The sequence below is a fragment of the Lagenorhynchus albirostris genome, chromosome 7, assembly GCF_949774975.1.
Source record: "Lagenorhynchus albirostris chromosome 7, mLagAlb1.1, whole genome shotgun sequence".
NCBI lineage: Eukaryota > Metazoa > Chordata > Mammalia > Artiodactyla > Delphinidae > Lagenorhynchus > Lagenorhynchus albirostris.
Window position 1 is genome coordinate 1,334,482 of NC_083101.1, and position 18,465 is coordinate 1,352,946.

The window sequence follows — 18,465 nt, forward strand, 5'->3', positions numbered from 1 at the left end:
TGGCTTTTCCCCGATGATCAAGTCCCTCGGTTCCTTTCTGTGGGCGGTGGGCCCAGCTCAGCAGTTCAGGGCCTCGTGTGTCCCCTGACAGCCCGGGAGCTGGCAGGCTCCAGGCAGCAGGCGTGCTCCTCTCTGGACTTGTAAGGGAGGAGTCCTTCACTCACTCACTCTCGCGCTCATTCATTCATTGACCAGTGAACTGTTCGGGCCCCGGCCATGGAGCAGGGAGCTGCGTGGAGAGGTCTCAGGGGCCGGACAGCGGGACTTGAGCCAACGGGCGGTGGCGAGGTGGGGCAGGAAGCCGCCTACCTCTGCCCACGGAGCCCCAGGGCCAGCAGGACCCAGGGACACCGGCTCCTTCCCATGCACACAGCACCCCACGGCCCAGGCCTGGCCTGGCTGCGGGGGGATTGGGGGCTCCCTGGAGGCCCTGGGTGGCAGCCATGGGTCACCCAGCGCAGCTCGGGGACAGAGAGGAAACGTGGCAGAAGGAACCCACGGGGAGGGCCTTGCCTCCCCCGGTCCCTTATTCCCACTGGACCAGGAGGGACGATGGCCCACACAGGGGAAGGCCACCGGCCAGCGATGGCGGGCGGAACACAGGCTCGGGTCTCTGCAGAGCGGAGCGCCCAGCCTCCCACCTTCCGCCTCCTCTGGTCAAGGGGCCGCCTGAGGAAGAGTGAAGAGCTGCTCCCTGAACTGGAGAGTCTGAGTCTCTGGGGTGAGTTTGCAGAGCTGCCACCAAAGGCCCTTCCCGACCACGTAACGGACCAGACAGACGTCCCACCTGACCTCAGTCAGGTCAGGGTGGCAGGGGTGAGGGGAGAAGGCCGATTTGGGATTTCGATTCAGCACATGCAGGGGAGGGTGAAGGAGGCCTGGTCAGCGGGGCAGAGCCCTGGCCCCTCCCCCTCCCTCCCCCTTCACAGTGGAGAGGACGCCCCCACCTGCCCCGGCGCAGGGGCTTCCCTAGTATCTGTGACCTCCTCCCTCTGCAGTGGTGAGGCAGGACGGAAGGGACCAGGGCACCTCCGAGGCCCCATGGCCCGAGAGGCAGCCCCTTGGGCAGCAGCTGAGGCCAGGACTGGGTGGCGTAAGGAAGTGGGCGACCTGTCTGGCCTCCAGACCTGTCCAGCACCACGGGCTGGCCAGCTGGGGCAGCTGACGGAGTCTAGATGCCAGCTGGGCCAGGGGTGAGGCGGCCGAGGGCAGCTGCCCAAGAATAGGCCTGGCACGCCACGCAGCCTGTCCCCTTCAGCTCACGGGCCCCACACACAGCTGAGGAAACTGAGGCCCAGAGAGGAAGGGCTGGGCCGAGGTTATCCAGGGGGCTGGACGGGGATGCCTGGGTCCGACCCTGGGCACCAAAGCCCATCTCCTGCTCCGTCTTGCTGGCCGGGGACCCTGGGGGGCCCTCTCGCCCTTCTGGGCCCCTGTCTGTCCAGTGCAGGGCTGAGTGAGGCCATCTCCGAGGACCCATCGGAGACCTGGGGTACGGCTGGTGTCGGAGGCAGGGAGGCCGGTGGGGCCCTTCGGGCGCCGGCTCCAGGGCCTCGGCTCCGCCTCTGCTCGGATGCTTTCTGCCTCCAGCCCCTCGGCCCTGCCGCCCCTCCCACCCAAGCCTGGCACTCAGACACGTGTGTCGTGGCCATGAGGGGCTGTGCGAGGGGGCTGCCACCTGGGACGGGGGGCCCAGCTCTCCAGCGATGGGAGGGGCTGCTGCGGAAAGGGCCTCACGCCGGGGCCTTCAGCTCTGGCTCCTCTTGGGGCTTTTGTCTCCCCTGCTCTGTCCAGCGGCATCTGCCCGACTCCGGCCCTCTGTGTCCCAGGCCAGACACCCTCTCTGGGAGGAGAAGAAGCTGCTCTGCCCGCCCGGCCCCTCCCCCCAGTCTTGTGACCCAGGAGCTCCTGACAGTACAGTCAGATGGCGATTTCCTGTTGACCCCGGAGCCCGGCTCCGTGTCCCTGGCTCCCCGTGCCCTGGCCAGCACCCCTGGAGCCCCGGCCGCACGGTCCTCTCCCCGCTCCCTGGGGAGTTTGTGGCCCCAGCACCGCCCCCTGCAGAGACCTGGGAATCAGGCCCAGAGGCCTCACCTCATCTATTTTTAAGCACAAGTCCATGAAAGATTCACAGGCCCCTTTATTTACTGGCGGTGGGATGGCCCTGGTGCCTGTGGCACACCCACCGGCAGGTCCCAGGTCCCTGCGAGCTCACCTGGTGCCCCGGGGCGCCCAGGCGCCTCCCTCCGCAGGGCCCCGCTCTGCTCTCCCGACCTGCCTTCCTCCCAAGGAGCTTCTCCCCAGGAGATGAGACTCCTGGAGACGCCTCGCCAGAGGGAGTGGGGCTCCTCCCTGCGCCCCGACCAGCTATGCAACTGGCTGCTCCCCATCTAAATGGTCCCTGATCTCCGGCGACCGCTGAGACTTTGTCTCCTCCCTGTCTTTCTCGTCCTGGCCTTTTACCTGGGCAGGTTTGAAGGGAGAGGAATCCACCTCCTGATGCCAGAGGCAAGGTCGGGAGGGGCCTTGCTTCCCGCTGGCCTCCTGGAAACAGGCCACAAGGAAACTGAGGCTCGGGGATACTGCAGCTTAGCCATTTCTCTGGAGTTCAAAGGCTGGGCAGCCCGCCCCTGCCCCTAAAGCCACATGGCGAGGAGGGGTGCTTTATCTGGGCCTCCAGAAATGCAGAGGCTCGGCCCTTCCTTCCAGATACCCCACCCAACCCCAGATAAACACAAGGACCTCAGGGCCCCTCCCCTTGGCTGCTGCGGGCTCCCGTGGCCTCAGGAGGTGGTGCCGGTTCAGCCCCGATTGTGTCACCTGGTGTCAGGTGCTGTCTGGCTGGGCAGGTCCCAGCTAATGCCCAGGAGGGCTCTCAGCTGTCCTCCAGCAGGAGATGGGACTGACTTAGCAGCAAACTCCCCCAGCACCTTCCCTGGGTGCTTGTGGGGACTCGGGGCACCCAAGAGGGTCAGGCAGGGCGCGGGTACATCCCTGCCCGTCAAAGTAGCATTCTCCACGTGGGAGGGGCCTGGAGGGAGCCCACGCCAGGCCCTGCTTCGTCATGAATCACTCATTTTAGAGGAAAATCTCATGCCTCGGTATCTCCACCAACCCAGAAGATTCTCTGGTGATTCACTTTCAAGAAACAAAAAGAGTTATTGTTAGCCTTCCAAATGGGGCATTACAGGAGAATATTGAATATTTGTTTCAGACCCAGCGGAGCCTGAGGCCCCTCCTCCTCTCCCTCCCTGTCAGGGGAAAAGTGGACATTTTCTTTCAACACTTCCCCAGAGGAGGAAGGAACTGGGAAAGAAGGCAAACTTGAGCAACAGCCTGTCTGTCTGTCTGAGGACAAAAGAGCGGCGTCCAGAACCCGCGCCCCTGGGAGCAGGAGGGCAGCGCACCAGGCGCACCAGGCGCGCCAGGCGCTAGCAGCCTTCCTGGCGCAGTGGGTGTGGGATAGGGGGCCGGGCCGGCTCTTCCCGTCACCTCTGTGAAACGGGGAGGCGTTTGCTCTGGGGAGTACTTGTGGAGCACCTACTGGGTGCCAGGCATTATCCTCTTGGGTGTCAGACGCCAGAGCAGGCACGGCTCAGTGGAGCAGCCCTGGGAGGCGGGGGAGAACGGCCACGAACACGAACACCCACGAACGCCCAACTGAGTCACGGGAAGGGAGGTGAGGGGTGGGTGGGGCTGCCTTGGTGAGGGTGGTGGGCTGGGAGCTAAAGGACCAGCAGGAGCCTTGGGTAAAGCAGCTCCGTCTGCCCGTGGTGGTTGTGAGCACGGGATTCCGCTTCTCTGTGAGGACCCTCTGGGGCCTCCAGCTCAACGTATTTCTACACCCCCTCCGAGAAGCCCTCCTGGGACCCGGCCTCCTGCCCCAGTGCCCAGCTCCCTGCAGCACTGCTGGCTGTCCTGCGCCCACCTGACCCACAAGCCTTTTCTGGAGTCTCGCTGGGGTCTGTCCAGGGAGCCCCAGATCCTGCAGCCAGCCCAGGCACAGCAGTGCCGGCACCCCCTCCCCGAGGGGCTCTCAGGCCTCCTCTAGAGGGGGCAGCTATATCCTGTTCCAAGAGCGGAAAAAGAGACAAGCTGTTCTGTGTGATGCAGAATGATGGCCAGATGGATTTGCAGCGAGACTGAACTAGAGAGTGCTCTCACCGGTCTTACTGTACATCGCCCACAGGTGTAACGCAGAGGAAATGACGCTCCTGCTGTGCAAAGCTAAGAACACCTGTGAAGGGGCTACTCCACCCACAGCAGGGAAACCGCTTCTCCCTTCGGGCCTGAGACCCCCATTCCTCCGTGATGGAAGCTTTTGTACTTGTCAGCCAAAGTAGCAGTTTGGGGAGGGGGGAGGCTTCAGGGAAGTATTTCAGTAACAGGTCACCTCAGCGTCTGAAAAAGGGAAGAGGCCCCTGGGGCTCCACACACGGGGCCATTGGTAAATTGCAGCAAACCCGGGACCCAGGCCACAGGCGGAGGGCACTTGTGCAGAAAGGAAACTTGGTTTTACAGCCGTGATCTGCTCTGAGGCCGGTTGGCTGAGCCCACAGGGGGTGACCTGGAGCACCGGGCAGGGTCCCTGCTCCTCCCCAAAGCCAGCGCAGGCCCATCCGCTGATGTGGTGAACATAGTCGCCTGATACCGGCCCTGGCCTGGCACCGGGAGCGCTGGAGATAACACGCGGAACCTGGCACCCAAAGCCGTTGCTCCCAGTCCCTACCAGGAACACGCCTCATGCCTACCCAGAGCCCCCTCCCCTCAGTCCTTGCGCCCACTGGGCCGCACAAGGCTGGGTCTCCCCTCAGTCGCTGGAGCGGACCCGAAGCGGCAGGCTACCCGTCGGTCACCGGGCGCGGTTCAAGGGCCCCTTGTGTGGCAACCGGGCTGGCAAGGGCAGCCGCGTCCTCGGCCGCCTTTGGAGCCGCGGTTTGGGGAGGGGAGCGGTGGGTTAGGGCTCGGAGGCGGTGCCCGCGGGCGGGGGAAGGCGGCCCGGCGGTGGGGACCTGCGCGGTGCCACGGCCCAGGCGACCCGCTGCGGGGATGCGGGGGCTGGGGAGGGGCGCAGGGCCAGAGGCCGGAGGCCTGGCGGCAGGGCACGGGCAGCGTCGCGAGCGGGGCGGGGCGGGGCGGGGCGGGGCGGGGCGGGGCGGGGGCGGCGCCGGGCCGGTGGCCGAGCGGCGGGTGTGGACGTCGCGGGCGGGGCGCACCTAGCCTCTTCCTCGCTCGAACTACGCTCGCCACCCCGGCCGCCCCGCCCCGCCGCCCTCGCAATAAGGGGCGCGGGCGGGTCAGGGCGAGGAGGAGGGTCGGCCGCCGCCAGCACGCGGCCGGAGCCCGGGCAGGGAGCCGGAGGCCCGCGCCGTCGGGGCTCGGGGCGCGGCCATGGAGCTCTGGCCGTGGCTGACCGCGGCGCTGCTGCTGCTGGTGCTGCTGCTGCAGCTGAGCCGCTCCGCCAGGTTCTACGCCAAGATCGGCCTGTACTGCGTGCTCTGCTTCACGGTGGCCGCGGTGGCCGCGGTCATCTGCCTGCTGCGCCACGGCGGCCGGACGGTGGAGAACATGAGGCAAGGGGGCCGGGCGGGGCGGGGAGAGACACCGAGGCGGGGGCAGCGCCGCGCGGCCGCCCGCTTCCGCTTCCCTAACTTTCCCGTGTCCTTTCCCTCCTTCCTGCCCTGCCCGCGCCTCTCCCGGGCTCTCGGACCGGCCGAGGGGAGAGAGCGGGTCGGAGAGCGCGGCTGGGGAGGCGGCCGAGGGTGGGCCGGGGTCCCCGGAGCCGGCGTCACAGTGTCCCCGCGCCCTGGCCCCGGGGCCCCGGCCAGGGGCAGGCACGGAGGGATTTAAACAGGTCTCGCCCTCGGCGCCGCGCGGGGAGTGCGGGGTGCGGGCGGCCCCGAGAGGAATGGGGCCGGGCCAAGCGGGCAGAGGCTCGGTCCTGCTTCCCCGCCGGGAGGGTGGGCCGCCCTCCGTGCACCGCCCCGCCCGGACCCGCCTCCGCTCGGGGCCTGGGGCGTCCCTCGTCTTCTCTCCGCCACCCCCTCGCGCCCACCTGCCGCGGGCGACGAGCGCACTTGTGCTCGGCACCAGGCCGGTTCCCCTTCCCTTTCCTTCCGCTTAGGAAGGTGTGGTGGCCCCGCGGGGGAGGGTGGGCGCGGAGTCCTTGGGGTCCAGCTTCGGGGCGGGAAGAACGGGTGGTGGCTGGGACGCCCCCCAGAGTTGGGGAGCTTGGAGTTGCTGGGGTGAGGGGTCAGGCTGGGCTGACCAGAAGAGGCGGGGGGCCTCTCTTGGGTCAGAGGCTGGACTGGTCACGGTGGCCTGAGAGGGGGCTCCTTGCCCTTTCTCCCAGTTTCCGACTGGGAGGGTCTGTTGTTGACGTTCCTCGCTGGCTTTTGCAATGATGACCCTTGGCTGTGCCTGGTGTGGGCATACTGTGGTCCCCGAGGCCCTTGCCATCCACATGCTCACAGGGCAGTGGGTGAGGGTTCCTGGCTCTCTGCCGTCCGTCCCTGTCCTTGTTCATCTGGGCGGGCTGAGCCTTCCGGGACTGGCCCACACTCAGCGGGTCCTCCGGGCCCCGTTTTCAGGAGTTCGTAGCTCCTGTGGCCCAGGAGTGGAGTGTGGCCTGAGCGTGGGGAGCCTGGTGGCTGGGCCGTGGGTCTCTAGCTCCCCGCCATGGCCCAGGCCAGCGTCCCAGGGAGTCCAGACCCCAGGGCCGGCCCACTTGTTGCCCTTCCAGCCGTCTTCTCAAGCAGCTGACCCTCTGGGGTGCGGAGGGCCTGGCCTGGGATTGGGGATCCCCTGCAGGCAGTGGGCTCACAGCCAGTCTCCATTCAGCACCCGCTGGGGACCGGCCTGGAGGGGCAGGGGGCGGGGGTGGCTGCAGGCAGCAAGGGCTGGTGGGCTCCCTGGAGGAGGTGCTGTCCTGGGTTCGGTGGGAAGCGAGGCTGGAGCAGGTTTTCAGCAGGTGACAGGCGTCCCTGGAGGCGGCCCTCCCCCTCCCTGGCTCAGTCTTATCAGGTGGCCTCTTCACAGGCGCTTCCTTGCCTTTCAAAGGCCCAACTCGCTCTTCCAGGCCTGGGCTTCAAAGCTGCTTCCTGGCGTCAGATCAGAAGTCACCAACTGCCCTTTCTGACGCGGTAGCGGGACGGGCAGGCCAGCCTGACCAGCACTTGGCGCTCCCTCCGGCCCCACCCTGCCCAGCCCGGCCCTCCAGCCTCTGCTGGCCGGCTTCCCTCAGCCCAGAGCCGGGCTTGGCCCCCAGCCTCCCCCAAGATTCCGGCCAACTGGGGCATCGTCTTCAGGACCCTGAATCGTGCTCAGGAGGAAGCTTCCTGCTGCCCTTCCCTCCCCAGGGCAGCCCCCGACTCAGGCTCTGCAGAGGGACCAGGCCAGGACATCACGGAGGTGCTGTGTCCTCCCCAGAGAGGGGCGGACCTGGGGGTCTGGGAGCCCACAGTCTCCTTCCCCTGCACCCCCAGGTCCCATGGGGCGGGTCACAGTGATGACCCCCAAGGCTCCCCAGTGATGGCAAAGAGAGGGGGTAGGGACGGGGTGCCTTGTGAACACGAGTTCCCCAAGGCGTGCATCTGTGGGGGGTGGAGAAATGCAGAGGAAGAGGAGTGCCCTGTGCCTCTAGGTAGCCAGTCCAGGGACGGGGCCCAGGAGGACGGAAGTGGAGGTTGGGGTGCTGTGTGGACAGGCTTCAGGCCCCACCTGGGACCCCTGAGCACCGTGGGTGCCTGGCTGCTCCCCCTCCAGTCCCACCCTAACTTCCAGAAGGACTCTGCCCACCATCCTCGACACCAGCCTCTGCTTCCATCTCCTGAGCCCACACCGTGCGCCGCGGATGCCTGAAGCTTGGGGACAGGGTCTATTACGTGTTCCATTTTACAGACGAGTCTGCAGAGAAGCAACGCAGGCCTCCGAGGCGGGGAGTGGGGAGATGACTGGCAGGGCCCCAGAGCTAGGACATGGGGCCCCGGGCTGCAGACCCACTGAGAGTGGCTCCACAGTGCACGCTTTTCATCTTTCCTCCGTCTCCCACGGCATCAGGGGCTGGGGGCAGCGCCATGGCTGCTTTGGGGCTGGAGACCAGGCTCGGGAGAATCCCTGAGTTCCAGGAGGGGCAGCCCCACTCCACCTGCCCCCTCACTCTCCCATGTTCCCCGTGATGGGGCTCCGGGTGGGCACCCAAGGAGGCCTTTGCCATTTAGTTGCGAGTTCTGAGTGTGCAGGGCAGTGCTGGGAGCTGAGAAGCAGAGGCAGGCTTTGTTCTGACCAGGCTGTGGGCTGAGGCCAGGGACCCCTCCCAGAGTGGCAGGGTCCCGCGTTCAGGGTGAGGCTGGCGTAGCAGGTCCTGTTTCCTTGTCCCAGGGGCACGTGCCCTTATTACACCCATTCGACAGAGAAGAGAGCGAGGCCCAGGGAAGCGGTGTGTGTTAGCATTGGGTTCCCTGCAGGATCAGGAAACCTAACAACAGTGGCCTAACCCGGGGAGTTTACTTTTTCATGCGTCACAGGCGACCAGGGCAGGCAGCCTGGGGCCACGGAAAGCTGCCGGCTCCTCTGGCCTGTGGCCCCCCCATTCTCGGGGTCCAGCATGTCACTGTTACGGCAGGACCTCTGGGGACTGAATTGCCCACTTCTGCGTCCATCCTAGTGGCCGGGACCTGGGGGACATAGCTAGGCTGTGGGGTGGGGTGGGGGACAGGGCAGATGGAGCCCCCCACCTGCTCGAAACATCGAGGACGGGCATCACTGCAGCCAGGGGCGGGGGGCTTGTCGATGCCGGTCAGGGTTTGAACCCAGCACTGCCAGCCACTGCGTGGCCCTGGGTGGGGGGGTGGTGCGTGGATGCAGACACAGCGCTGTCGGGGAGCCGCAGCACCTGGGGGCTGGCCTGGGGCCCTGGTCTCACAGGAAAGTCTGCCCTGGCTTTGCTCGGGGTGGGATAGTGAGGGGCAGAGCCTCCCCTCTGGGTGTACTTCTGCGGGCCCAGGAAGCAGAGCTGCCGAGAGCCCTGGACACTGCTCACGGCCCCGCCTCCTTCCAGGCCCCTGGCGTTCCGCCCACTCCCGCGCCCCTCTTAACACCTCTGGGCACCCGAACAGGCTGGAGCCCCCACCTCCTGGCCCCCTCTGTGCTCCAGCTCTCGTGACACTTGGAAAACACTGCTGCTCTGCCCGGTGGCCCTCCCAGGACCTCCTGTCCCCGGAGCAGATCAATGGCTCTGTGCTGCCCTCCTGGCAGGGCCGCTCTGAGCAAACCCCATCACGCCCCTCCCTTTCCGGGGGCAAAGCCCGTGGGGTCTGGCTGAGGTCCGGCGCCTCTCAGCCGAAGCAGCTGCCAGGTCTCCCCAGAGCCACCTAGTCCAGAGTCCAGGGTCTGAGGGCAGAGGTCAGCAGGTAGCTCAGACCTGACCTTGAACTGCTTCCCAGCCGCCCGGAGCAGGTGCTGTGGCCGGAGGAGGATCCTCTTGCTTTCATTTACTTTGGGTCCTTCTGTCCTGCCTGTGTCCTCGCCGCCGACACAGCTGCTGTTTGCGGAGGGCTCCCAGGGTCCCGCAGGTGTCACGGGTGTTCCAGCCTCATCTCGCTCAATCCCTCCGCACCCTTCCCCTTTCACGAGTGGAAATGGAAGTTTAGGGAGGTCAAGTCCGTTGCCCAAGGTCACAGCTGGTGAGAGGGAGTCAGGGTCTGTCTGACCCTGAGCTTGGGCCGGGCTCAGGTGTCCTCGGGCAAGCACAGGTGGTCCAGGGGGACTGGCTGCCAGGAGTTCGGCCTCAGGCCCCCCAGAATCTGCAGCATTTATGCTGCTCACTTCTAGGCTGGCGGCCCCGGTCAGGGTTAAGTGGAGGGCTTCTGAGAAAGACCCAGGAAGGGCCAGGAAGTCCCTCTGCTTAAGGGGACGGCTGCCCCTGCGGGCACTTGGAAGGAGCCGGTCCTGGGGGCCGCCTGCCTTGCTATGGAAAGCTGGTGCCAATCACCTGCCTGGCAGCTGTCCGCAGTGCTTCTGCAACCTTGTGCCGTGCACTCAGCCCAGCCCTGGGCCACCTGGGCTTCAGGCGACCTTAGCTCCACCCCCAGGGGAGGCAGGACATGGAGTTCAGGGCTGGAGGGTGTGGGACAGGCACCCGTGACCCCTGCTCTGCTCCCCGTAGGGGAGAGGAGGGAGCAGCTCCCAGACTCCGCGGCCGAGGGGCGGGGCGCTGGGGTCAGCTGGGTGTTGGGGCACAGAGGGTGTTGGCGCTCAGGATGAGGCCTGGGCTGGGCAGGCAGGGCAGCCTGGGTAGGGTGGCTGCTTTGAGCTTCCTGCTGGGAGAGGATGACAGAGCCACTTGCAGCCCTGCTGGGGGTGGGGTGGGGGCCATAGAGCCCCCCAGGGGAGGAGGGGGAGCGCTCAAAAGGAGCTCGAGACTCCACCTGACAACCCTGCAGCCGTCACCCCGCCTCCAGCAGGCCCTCTGCTCGACATTTTCCACACATTTTTCAAAAGCCAGGTTTAGAGGTGGGCTCGGCCCATCCTGGCCTCCCTGCTGTGTGACTTTGGGCAAGTCACTTAACTCTGCTGAGCCTGGACTCCCTCACCTGGGTGTAATGAGCGTATGACCTTGTGGGGTTATTGTCTGACCGAAACCAGACAGTTAACGTCCGTCTAGGTGCAGGCGTGGCACGTGGCGTTCAGGAGAGGCTGGGCGTGGCTGTGGGGTGTCTGTCCCTGTGGTTAGGAGCGTGCTGCACTCCAGGCAACGACAGACCGGCTCTCCCTGCCTGGGCACTGGAGGGGCCTCTGCAAAGCTCCATCTGCTTCCTTCTTCTTCAAGGAAGCACTATTAAAATGATAATAGAGGGCTTCCCTGGTGGCGCAGTGGTTGAGAGTCCGCCTGCCGATGCAGGGGACACGGGTTCGTGCCCCGGTCCGGGAAGATCCCACATGCTGCGGAGCGGCTGGGCCCGTGAGCCATGGCCGCTGAGCCTGCGCGTCCGGAGCCTGTGCTCCGCAACAGGTGAGGCCACAACAGTGAGAGGCCCGCGTACCGCAAAAAAAAAAAAAAAAAAAGGATAATAGATACTTTCTCACCACTTTTACAGAAAACCTTGAAAACATGGGACATTAGGAGAAGGAAAAGTGGGCATCCACGTGCACGCCGCCTGCAGGGAGTGACCGGTCCCCTCCCCTTGAGGAACATCCGTTGCCTCTTTCCTCTCCCAAGATGCCCCTTTCTTTCCCAGCTTCCTATACTCACCCCGCGGCTGTATCTTTTAGTTTGTCTGAGAGCAATTATTTGTAAATGTGTGGAGAGTTGCTCTCCCGCAGCATGTGGGGCAGCCCTGGGCCTGTCTGTCCGTCCTGGAGCCTTTGGTGCGGGGGCTCTGCCTTGGCCTGGGCTCCCAGCCGGAGTGGGAGAGGCGGGAGACAAGCAGCAGAGCCGCTGCAGAGGGCCCCTGTTCAGCTGAGTCTTATACGCAGCATCTTCCATAGTTCAGACAAAACAAAACAAAACACCTACCCGTATACAACCGATCCCTTAAATGAGATACAGAAAGAAAATCTAGGAAAGTTCTGGAGATGGATGGCTGGGGACGGCTGCATAGCAATGTGAATGTACCTGCGCCGCTGAACCGGACACTTATAAATGGTTTAAAATGCTACATTTGACGTGTATTTCACCCCAATTTTTAAAAAAGAAGAAAAACGGAGCCAGCAGATGCCACTACCAGAGAGAAGCACCGTCCTTTCCAGATGTGGCCTGGGAGGAAACGCAAACGCTATGTAGTTATTAGGAGTCAAGGGAGCAGGCCTGGCAGCAGATAAATACAGATCTTTGCTGTTTTCCTCTGCAACGGCCCTGTTTATATTACCTCTGCCCACGGGGCACGTGGAGGTGTTTTCGGATTTCCCTAATTCCGACCGCGCCTGTGCCTGCCTCACACCTGCTTTAGGGCCCATTGCGGAAGAGGGCTGCAAGCCCAAAGGGAGTAGGTCTGTTGAGGGCCTTTGCCACGTGCTGCTAAGCTGCCCTCCAGAAACCTCTGTGGCCTCTGACTTCTGCCAGCAGCCCTCGGGCCATTTCCTAACACCAGGCCAACACCTCCCGTTACCAGGCTTTCATCTGCCAATCTGAAGGAGGAAGACGGGGTTTCTTGTTTCAATCTGCATTTCTTTGACTGCCGGTGAGATTGCGTGTTCCCCGTGTTTATTGGACACACGCGCCCTCTCCCTGTGCCCTTCAACCCTCGAGATGACCCGAGAAGCTGTGTTTTGCAGCTGAGCTGCCCAAGGCTCCCCAGCTGAGACAGCCAGTCAGTTCTCCAGAGAGTGTCCAGCCTGGCAACCCCTGAGCCGGATGGGGACAAGCAGGAAGGTCTGGCTCGAGCTGGCCAAGGCTCACAAAGCTGAGGAAGAAGCCCTGGCTTCCAGATCGGGGAAGGCGGGCCGGCCTGACTGTGAGAGCAGCCCAGGCTCAGCTGCTTCCTGGAGCCTCAGTTTCCCCATCCGCACCACGCGGTAACGTGGGGAGCTAGGCTTTGTGAGCTAGATACGAGTCTGCCTTTCAGAGCAGAGAGGCAGATCCGACAGGGTCCACTCGTGAGGGCCTAGAGGAGACAGATCCACAGAGACGGAGAGTGGACAGTGGGGCCCGGGGCTGGGGAAGTGAGCGTTCAATGGGGACAGTGTCAGTCAGGGAAGATGAAAGAGTCCCAGTTGAGGGGGGACGGTTGCACGACAATGTGAGTACACTCGACGCCACTCAACTTAAAACGAGTTGAGATGGTACATTTTATGTTGTGTGTATTTACCACAGTTTTAAGGACCTGAGTGTGGCTTTGGGTCAAGGGCCCAGCTCTGAGTCTCTGCTCTATTGCGGGCCAGCTCTGAGCCCAGGCCCTTCCGGATACAGTGGGAAATCCCTCCCTTCCGGTCAGGACTGTGGGGAGATCAAATGACCCTGGTGTGTGCGTGCGCGCACACACATCTTCTGGGAGAAGTGGAACAGTTCTGGGTCAGGAACCCTTGGGTCACTTGGGCCCACCCTCAGCCCCCTGCCACCCACGGATGGGAAGGACGCAGGGGACCTTCCTGAGTTGCAGAGGAGTGACCTCAAGCCTCGGGCTCCGTCACCCCGAGCAAGCTGACCCCTCACGGGCACCTGTCTCTTGCTGAGTGTGTGCAGTGTTCCCACAGAGCAGGGGGCCGGGGCCTCCCTTCTCCCTGCCGGCCAGCCACCTGCAGACACTGTTCCCAGGGGCATGCCCAGTCGTGCCTGCCTGTCGAGTGTGAGAGCTGCTGGGCCGGGCCTCTCAAGGTCACGAGTGCCCAGGGCAGCCTGCTGCTGGGAGCGGGGCCCACACACATCCTGGCTCCACCGCCATCCTCATGTGACCTTGGGTGTGTCTGTGAAAGGCGCTGGGGCGCTGCGCTGTAGGATGCAGGGGAGGAGTGAAAGCCTGGCCGGGCCAGTCTCCCCAGCGGTGGAGACTGGAAGCAGCCTTCAGCTCCTCGACAAGGTCTCCGCTTGGTACCCATGCTTTCTTCCCGGTGTGGCTCTGCCTTGAGGGGACGTTCACTTCCCGTGAGTGGGGGCCCAGCCTCCTCTGCAGGGGCCTCTCCACGTCGGGTGCTTTGGTCGCTGACACGTCTGAGAAGGAAGCCAGCCCGGCCCTGGGGGCTCTCGGCCTTCAGCCCCGTCCAGCTGGGCGCCCCCCCGGCTTGTGGTGACGAGCAGGGGTGTGGGGTGAGGGCTGGGTGGCAGGTGCAGGCCTGGGAACGCAGACGTGGAAGGAGGCGCCCTCCCCACTGCCAGGCGTCCAGGCCCCCAAGGCCTTGCTCCTGTGTGACCCAACCCTCGCTGGCTGGGGTAGCAGGGGGGCAGGGAGGCACTCGCCATCCCGTTGAGGGGTTGAGGGACAGGACCTGAAGGTTCTCCGAGGGGAAGGCGAGCTCAGGGTCAGCGGCCAGCCTGCCAGGGCGGGCGTGGGGGGTCCCCGTGCTGTGTCTGTCTCTGGTCCTGCACTGGGATGACCCTGCCTAGGTCTGCAGGCGGAGCCTGAGTTACAAGGTGGGTGGTGGCCTCTGCTCACGGCCCGTCTCCCCCTCAGCATCATCAGTTGGTTCATCCGGTCCTTCAAGTACTTATACGGCCTTCGCTTTGAGGTAAAGGGCCGTCAGAAGCTGGAGGTGGACCGCCCCTGTGTCATCATTTCCAACCACCAGAGCATCCTGGACATGATGGGTAGGCCGGCTGCGGAGGGTTTGGCGGGAGGGCCGGCCCTTCCCAGTTGCCTGCGGGGAGGGGGAGGAGGGGGCATGCTGCTTCAGCTGGTGGAGGCTGGGCCCCGAAGAGCTGGCAGGTGAGGGGCAGATGCGGACCGTGGACCTGTGCCCCCCTCCAGACACAGGCCTCCAGCTGGTAACAGGAGACAAGGCTTCCTGTGCCTGGCGCCGGGCTCGGGAGCCCTGCTTCAGCACCTTCCCTCTGCAGGGGAAGCTGAGGCTGAGGCCAGGTGATGCCCAGATAGCCAGTGGGAAGGCGTGACTGGGCCCAGGCCTCTTGGTGTGCAAGGCCGAGGGCCAGCTCGCTCCTCCGCGGGGCGGTGGCCACCTGGCTCTGAGGCTGTGCTCTGTCTCTGTCTCCCCCGCCCCCCGCCCCGGGCTCAGGCCTCATGGAGGTCCTCCCCGATCGCTGCGTGCAGATTGCCAAGCGCGAGCTGCTCTTCCTGGGGCCCGTGGGCCTGATCATGTACCTGGGCGGCGTTCTCTTCATCGACCGGCAGCGCTCCAGGACGGCCATGACCGTGATCTCTGATGTGGGCAAGCGCATGGTCAGGGAGAAGGTGAGCGCCTGGGGCTCGGGGCCTGCTTGGCGGCGTGAACGCTTTTGTGCTGTCGGGACAGCCCGCGAGCGTGACTCCCTTTGGCAGAAGGAAACGCGGCACCGGTGCGCGTCTGTAAACCGCATACAGAGAAGCCAGGCGCGGTGCCTCGGCCGTCGGCGGTGGTAGCGGCGGTGTTCCCGGCTGAGCGGTGGGGCTCCTTGGGGGTGGGGGCCCCGGGGGCGGCCCCCCGACCCGCCTCCTGTCTCCCCAACAGCTCAAAGTATGGATCTACCCCGAGGGCACGCGGAACGACAGTGGGGATCTGCTGCCTTTCAAGAAAGGTGCCTTCCACCTGGCCATCCAGGCCCAGGTACGCCAGGGCCGCAGCCAGGGGTTGGCTTAAGGCTGAAGGTGACCTCCTGGCCAGGCGAGGCCACTGGCGCTCCTGGGCCACCTCCCGCTGGGCAGGCGGCAGGGCCTCGCCCCACCCAGCACCTGTCCCTGAGCGGCTAAGGAGGGCAGGGCCGCTTTACCCACTCTGAGCGTTAAGGCTGGCACCTGATCCGGCCCAGCGCCAGCTAGAATGATGCTCGTGGCCACCATCCCCGTGCCTGGAGCTCCAGCACCCCGCTTCCTAGCTGGCCAGGCGAGGGGCCTGCGGAAGGAGGCTGGGGTTGGCCTCAAAGGCGGAGGCAGGAGGGCTGCTGGCTGAGCTGTCTCCGGAAGGCTGTGCCAGGCGCAGGCCCCCAGCACCCCTAGCTGGGCGGGGGCGTGGGCAGTGGCTCCGGGGGGCGGGGCCCGCGGCGTGAGGCAGGGTCGGGCCGGAGCTGGCGATGGGCCAGGACAGGTGAGCTGGGAGCCCTCCACGGGGCTTGATGCTTTTCTGGTCCTTGACTTGTAGGGACGCAGTTTGTCCTAGAGGTGTCCTGGGGTCTGGGGTGATGGCAGGAGAGGCTGGGGCACATCTGTCCTTCGGGTGGGGTCTCCTGGTAGGTGAGGGGTGCCCTGTGCTGGGGGACTTGTGTAGGGGAAGGCAGCCGTCGTCTGGGGTCAGGGGAGGGGGCTTTCATCCTGCCCGATCGGAGTCAGCGGGGCAGCTGGGCAGGGGTTTGCTTTTTCTCCTGTCCTTCACCTGTGACAGGTGGCCTCTAGCACCCCCTGGTGGCCCTGAGCAAGGATGTGAGAGCCCTCCTTCCAGAAGCTGCCAGCCAGTGCCAGGCGGGTGTGGGAGCTGGAGCGTGGGGTGGAGGGGCCCCGAGCCGGCGGTGGGTGCGTGGGGATGGGGGCGTGAGCCTGGGCTCTGCCCAAGCAAGAGGAGGAGGACACCCCCGACACAGGCCTGGGACTGAGGTCACTTCCCTTCGCCGGGGTCGTGGAAGAGGAGACGGGAGATACCGAAGGAGCTTTGGGGGGCCGGGGGCAGCAAGTCTCAGCCAGGAGACCGGGCGTCGTTTGCTGTCACCCCTCTCCCCGGCCCCGGGTTGATGATTACCCCCAGGTGTCATTTCCGACATTGGCATCACCATTGGAGTCACCATTGGACTCAACGCTGGTGTCTTCCAGGAATAGCCTGCCGCCTCCCCTGGCTGGAGCTGCCCCGTCTTCCCTGGGATGGGGGAGAGGTTGGGAAGGGAGGGGTGGGCAGAAAGACCTGTTACCTCCTCTGGCTAAACCGGACAGGGCCCTGGTTAGTCTTAGGACCCCGTGAGGAATGCAGAAGTGCATTCTATGGATACGTGCCAACCCAGAAAGCCTTCCTGGAGAAGGGGATGCTTGAAAGAGGGTGTACAGGATGTGCACTCTGGGCCCAGGGCGGGAAGGGCGTCCGAGGCCCAGGGGTCAGTGTGTGGAAGCTCCCTGGCGCAGGATGTGGCCACAGGGACTCCTGGCACCAGCCCCAAGGTGGGGGCAGGCTGGCGGCCAGGCAGGCCTCTCCCCAGAGCTCATCCTTGGGGATCAGGCTGGGCTGGGTGAGGGCTCCGGTCCATCCTCAGGCTGCCACGTCTGCCGTCCCCAGGTGCCCATCATCCCCGTGGTTTACTCCAGCTTCTCCTCCTTCTACAACTACAAGACAAAGCTCTTCACCTCAGGTACCCCCAACCTGTGCACTCGCCGGCCCACCTGTTCTCAGTCACTGCGACACCCGTGCCCCTGAGAGAACAGTTCCCGTTTCTGGGGGGCCACTACAGACCCCTGCTACTCAGTGGCCGCGTGGGGAAGGACGAAGGGAGGGAGGGGAGGGTCTAGAGTCCCAGCCTTGGGCTGTGGGGAGACTGAGGTGCCCAGAAGGTGGGCTCCGTGCCCAAGTTCACACACACAGGCCCGGGCTGTGCACACGGCCCCGGGGGCCTTGAGGTGGCCCCTTCCTGTGCCATGGTGGGCTTCTGAGCCAGCGCATCCAGGCCTAACTCTCGGGGGCAGCAGCCTCCCGGGCACCCCCATGCCCCCCAGCCATGGAGCTTGGGACCTCCTCCTGCCCTTCCCTCCAGACCCTGCACAAGGGCACCTGGTGCCCAGGTGGGAAGTGGGGTCCAAGATCGAAGCTGCCTCTGCCCACCTCTGAGGCCCCGAGGCCGCCTGAACCACTGTGGAGGGTGGGGGTGGAAGGGAGGGTGGGTACCTTCTGGGGGAAGAAACGTCTGGCCCCTGGGTGGTCTTCACGGGGGAGCACACACTTGTCCACACCCACTGAGAACATGCTTGGGACTCGTGTGTGTGACCGTGTCGGTTATTCACTAAAAGCCAACCACCCGGGACCAGGGTGTCTGGGGAAGAGCCCGGCCCAGCCCCTCGGGAGGCTCTGCGGGGGAGGCTGGCGGGCAGCCGAGGAGAGGAGGGGCCCCCCCTGGAGAGCCCCTCAGGCTGCTGACGCCCCCCCACCCCACCAGGAACCATCAAGGTGGAGGTGCTGGACGCCATCCCCACCGCTGGCCTCACTATCGCCGACGTCCCCGAGCTCTTGGACACCTGCCAGCAGGCCATGAGGGCCACCTTCCTCCACGTATCCCAGCTACCCCGGGAGAATGGGGCCCCTGCAGGGCCTGACGCCCAGGCATCCCAGTAGCCGAGGCCCGGGGCGGGGCAGGACCTGGCTAGACAATGGACAGAGCGACCCCTGCCCACCAGATATCACTGTGTCCCCTCCCACGGCTCCCCCAACTTTCCTCGGGCCCTGGAAGCAAGGGACCCCTTCCTGTCACTGGCCTCAGGTCCAGGCCCCTGATGTCCCTGCAAAGGAGAGTCACCTGGAGCCCCCCAAGCTCTGAGGGCAGGGCCTCACCCACCCTTGTGCCTTCGGGGTCTGGTGTGGGAGTGGGCCTGGGCCCCGATGGGCTGATGGGGCGGGGCCGGTCTGCCCAGCCCCCACCCTCCTGCCTGGGCTTGGGGGGCACAGAGGCTGGATCTGGGGTCCCAGCCACGGCCTGCATCAGGCTCTCGGAGAGGCGGGGCTCTGGGGGGCCAGGACGCCTAGTCTTATGCCACCTGGGCCTCAGGGCGGCCAGAAAGCAGTGTCTGTGGCCCCCACCGGCCTTGGGGAGCAAGCCTGCTGAACTGGTACTGCGCTCATCATTGTTTTTTATAAACGAACTCTTGGAAGTACCTGGTGAGTTGTGGTGACTGGGGGCGGGCAGCGCTGCCCTCG

At 65.1% G+C, this 18,465-nt stretch overlaps 1 protein-coding gene across 1 annotated transcript; it reads left to right on the forward strand.

The window, feature by feature from the left end:
* The first annotated feature begins 5,230 nt into the window (after window positions 1–5,230).
* AGPAT2 (1-acylglycerol-3-phosphate O-acyltransferase 2) lies at window positions 5,231–18,422 on the forward strand. Its single transcript, XM_060153892.1, has 6 exons — window positions 5,231–5,573; window positions 14,106–14,239; window positions 14,665–14,840; window positions 15,097–15,192; window positions 16,840–16,912; window positions 17,711–18,422. The coding sequence occupies exons 1-6, from the start codon at window positions 5,392–5,394 to the stop codon at window positions 17,884–17,886; spliced, it is 837 nt and encodes a 278-aa protein (XP_060009875.1). The 5' UTR covers window positions 5,231–5,391; the 3' UTR covers window positions 17,887–18,422.
* The last annotated feature ends 43 nt before the right edge of the window (window positions 18,423–18,465 follow it).

Excerpts from the sequence above, each read along its gene's own strand:
- AGPAT2 (XM_060153892.1), top strand. The coding sequence starts at position 5,392 with ATGGAGCTCTGGCCGTGGCTGACCGCGGCGCTGCTGCTGCTGGTGCTG. Across the intron at positions 5,574-14,105 it reads CGGACGGTGGAGAACATGAG|CATCATCAGTTGGTTCATCC; the intron begins GCAAGGGGGCCG and ends TCTCCCCCTCAG. Across the intron at positions 14,841-15,096 it reads AGCGCATGGTCAGGGAGAAG|CTCAAAGTATGGATCTACCC; the intron begins GTGAGCGCCTGG and ends TCTCCCCAACAG.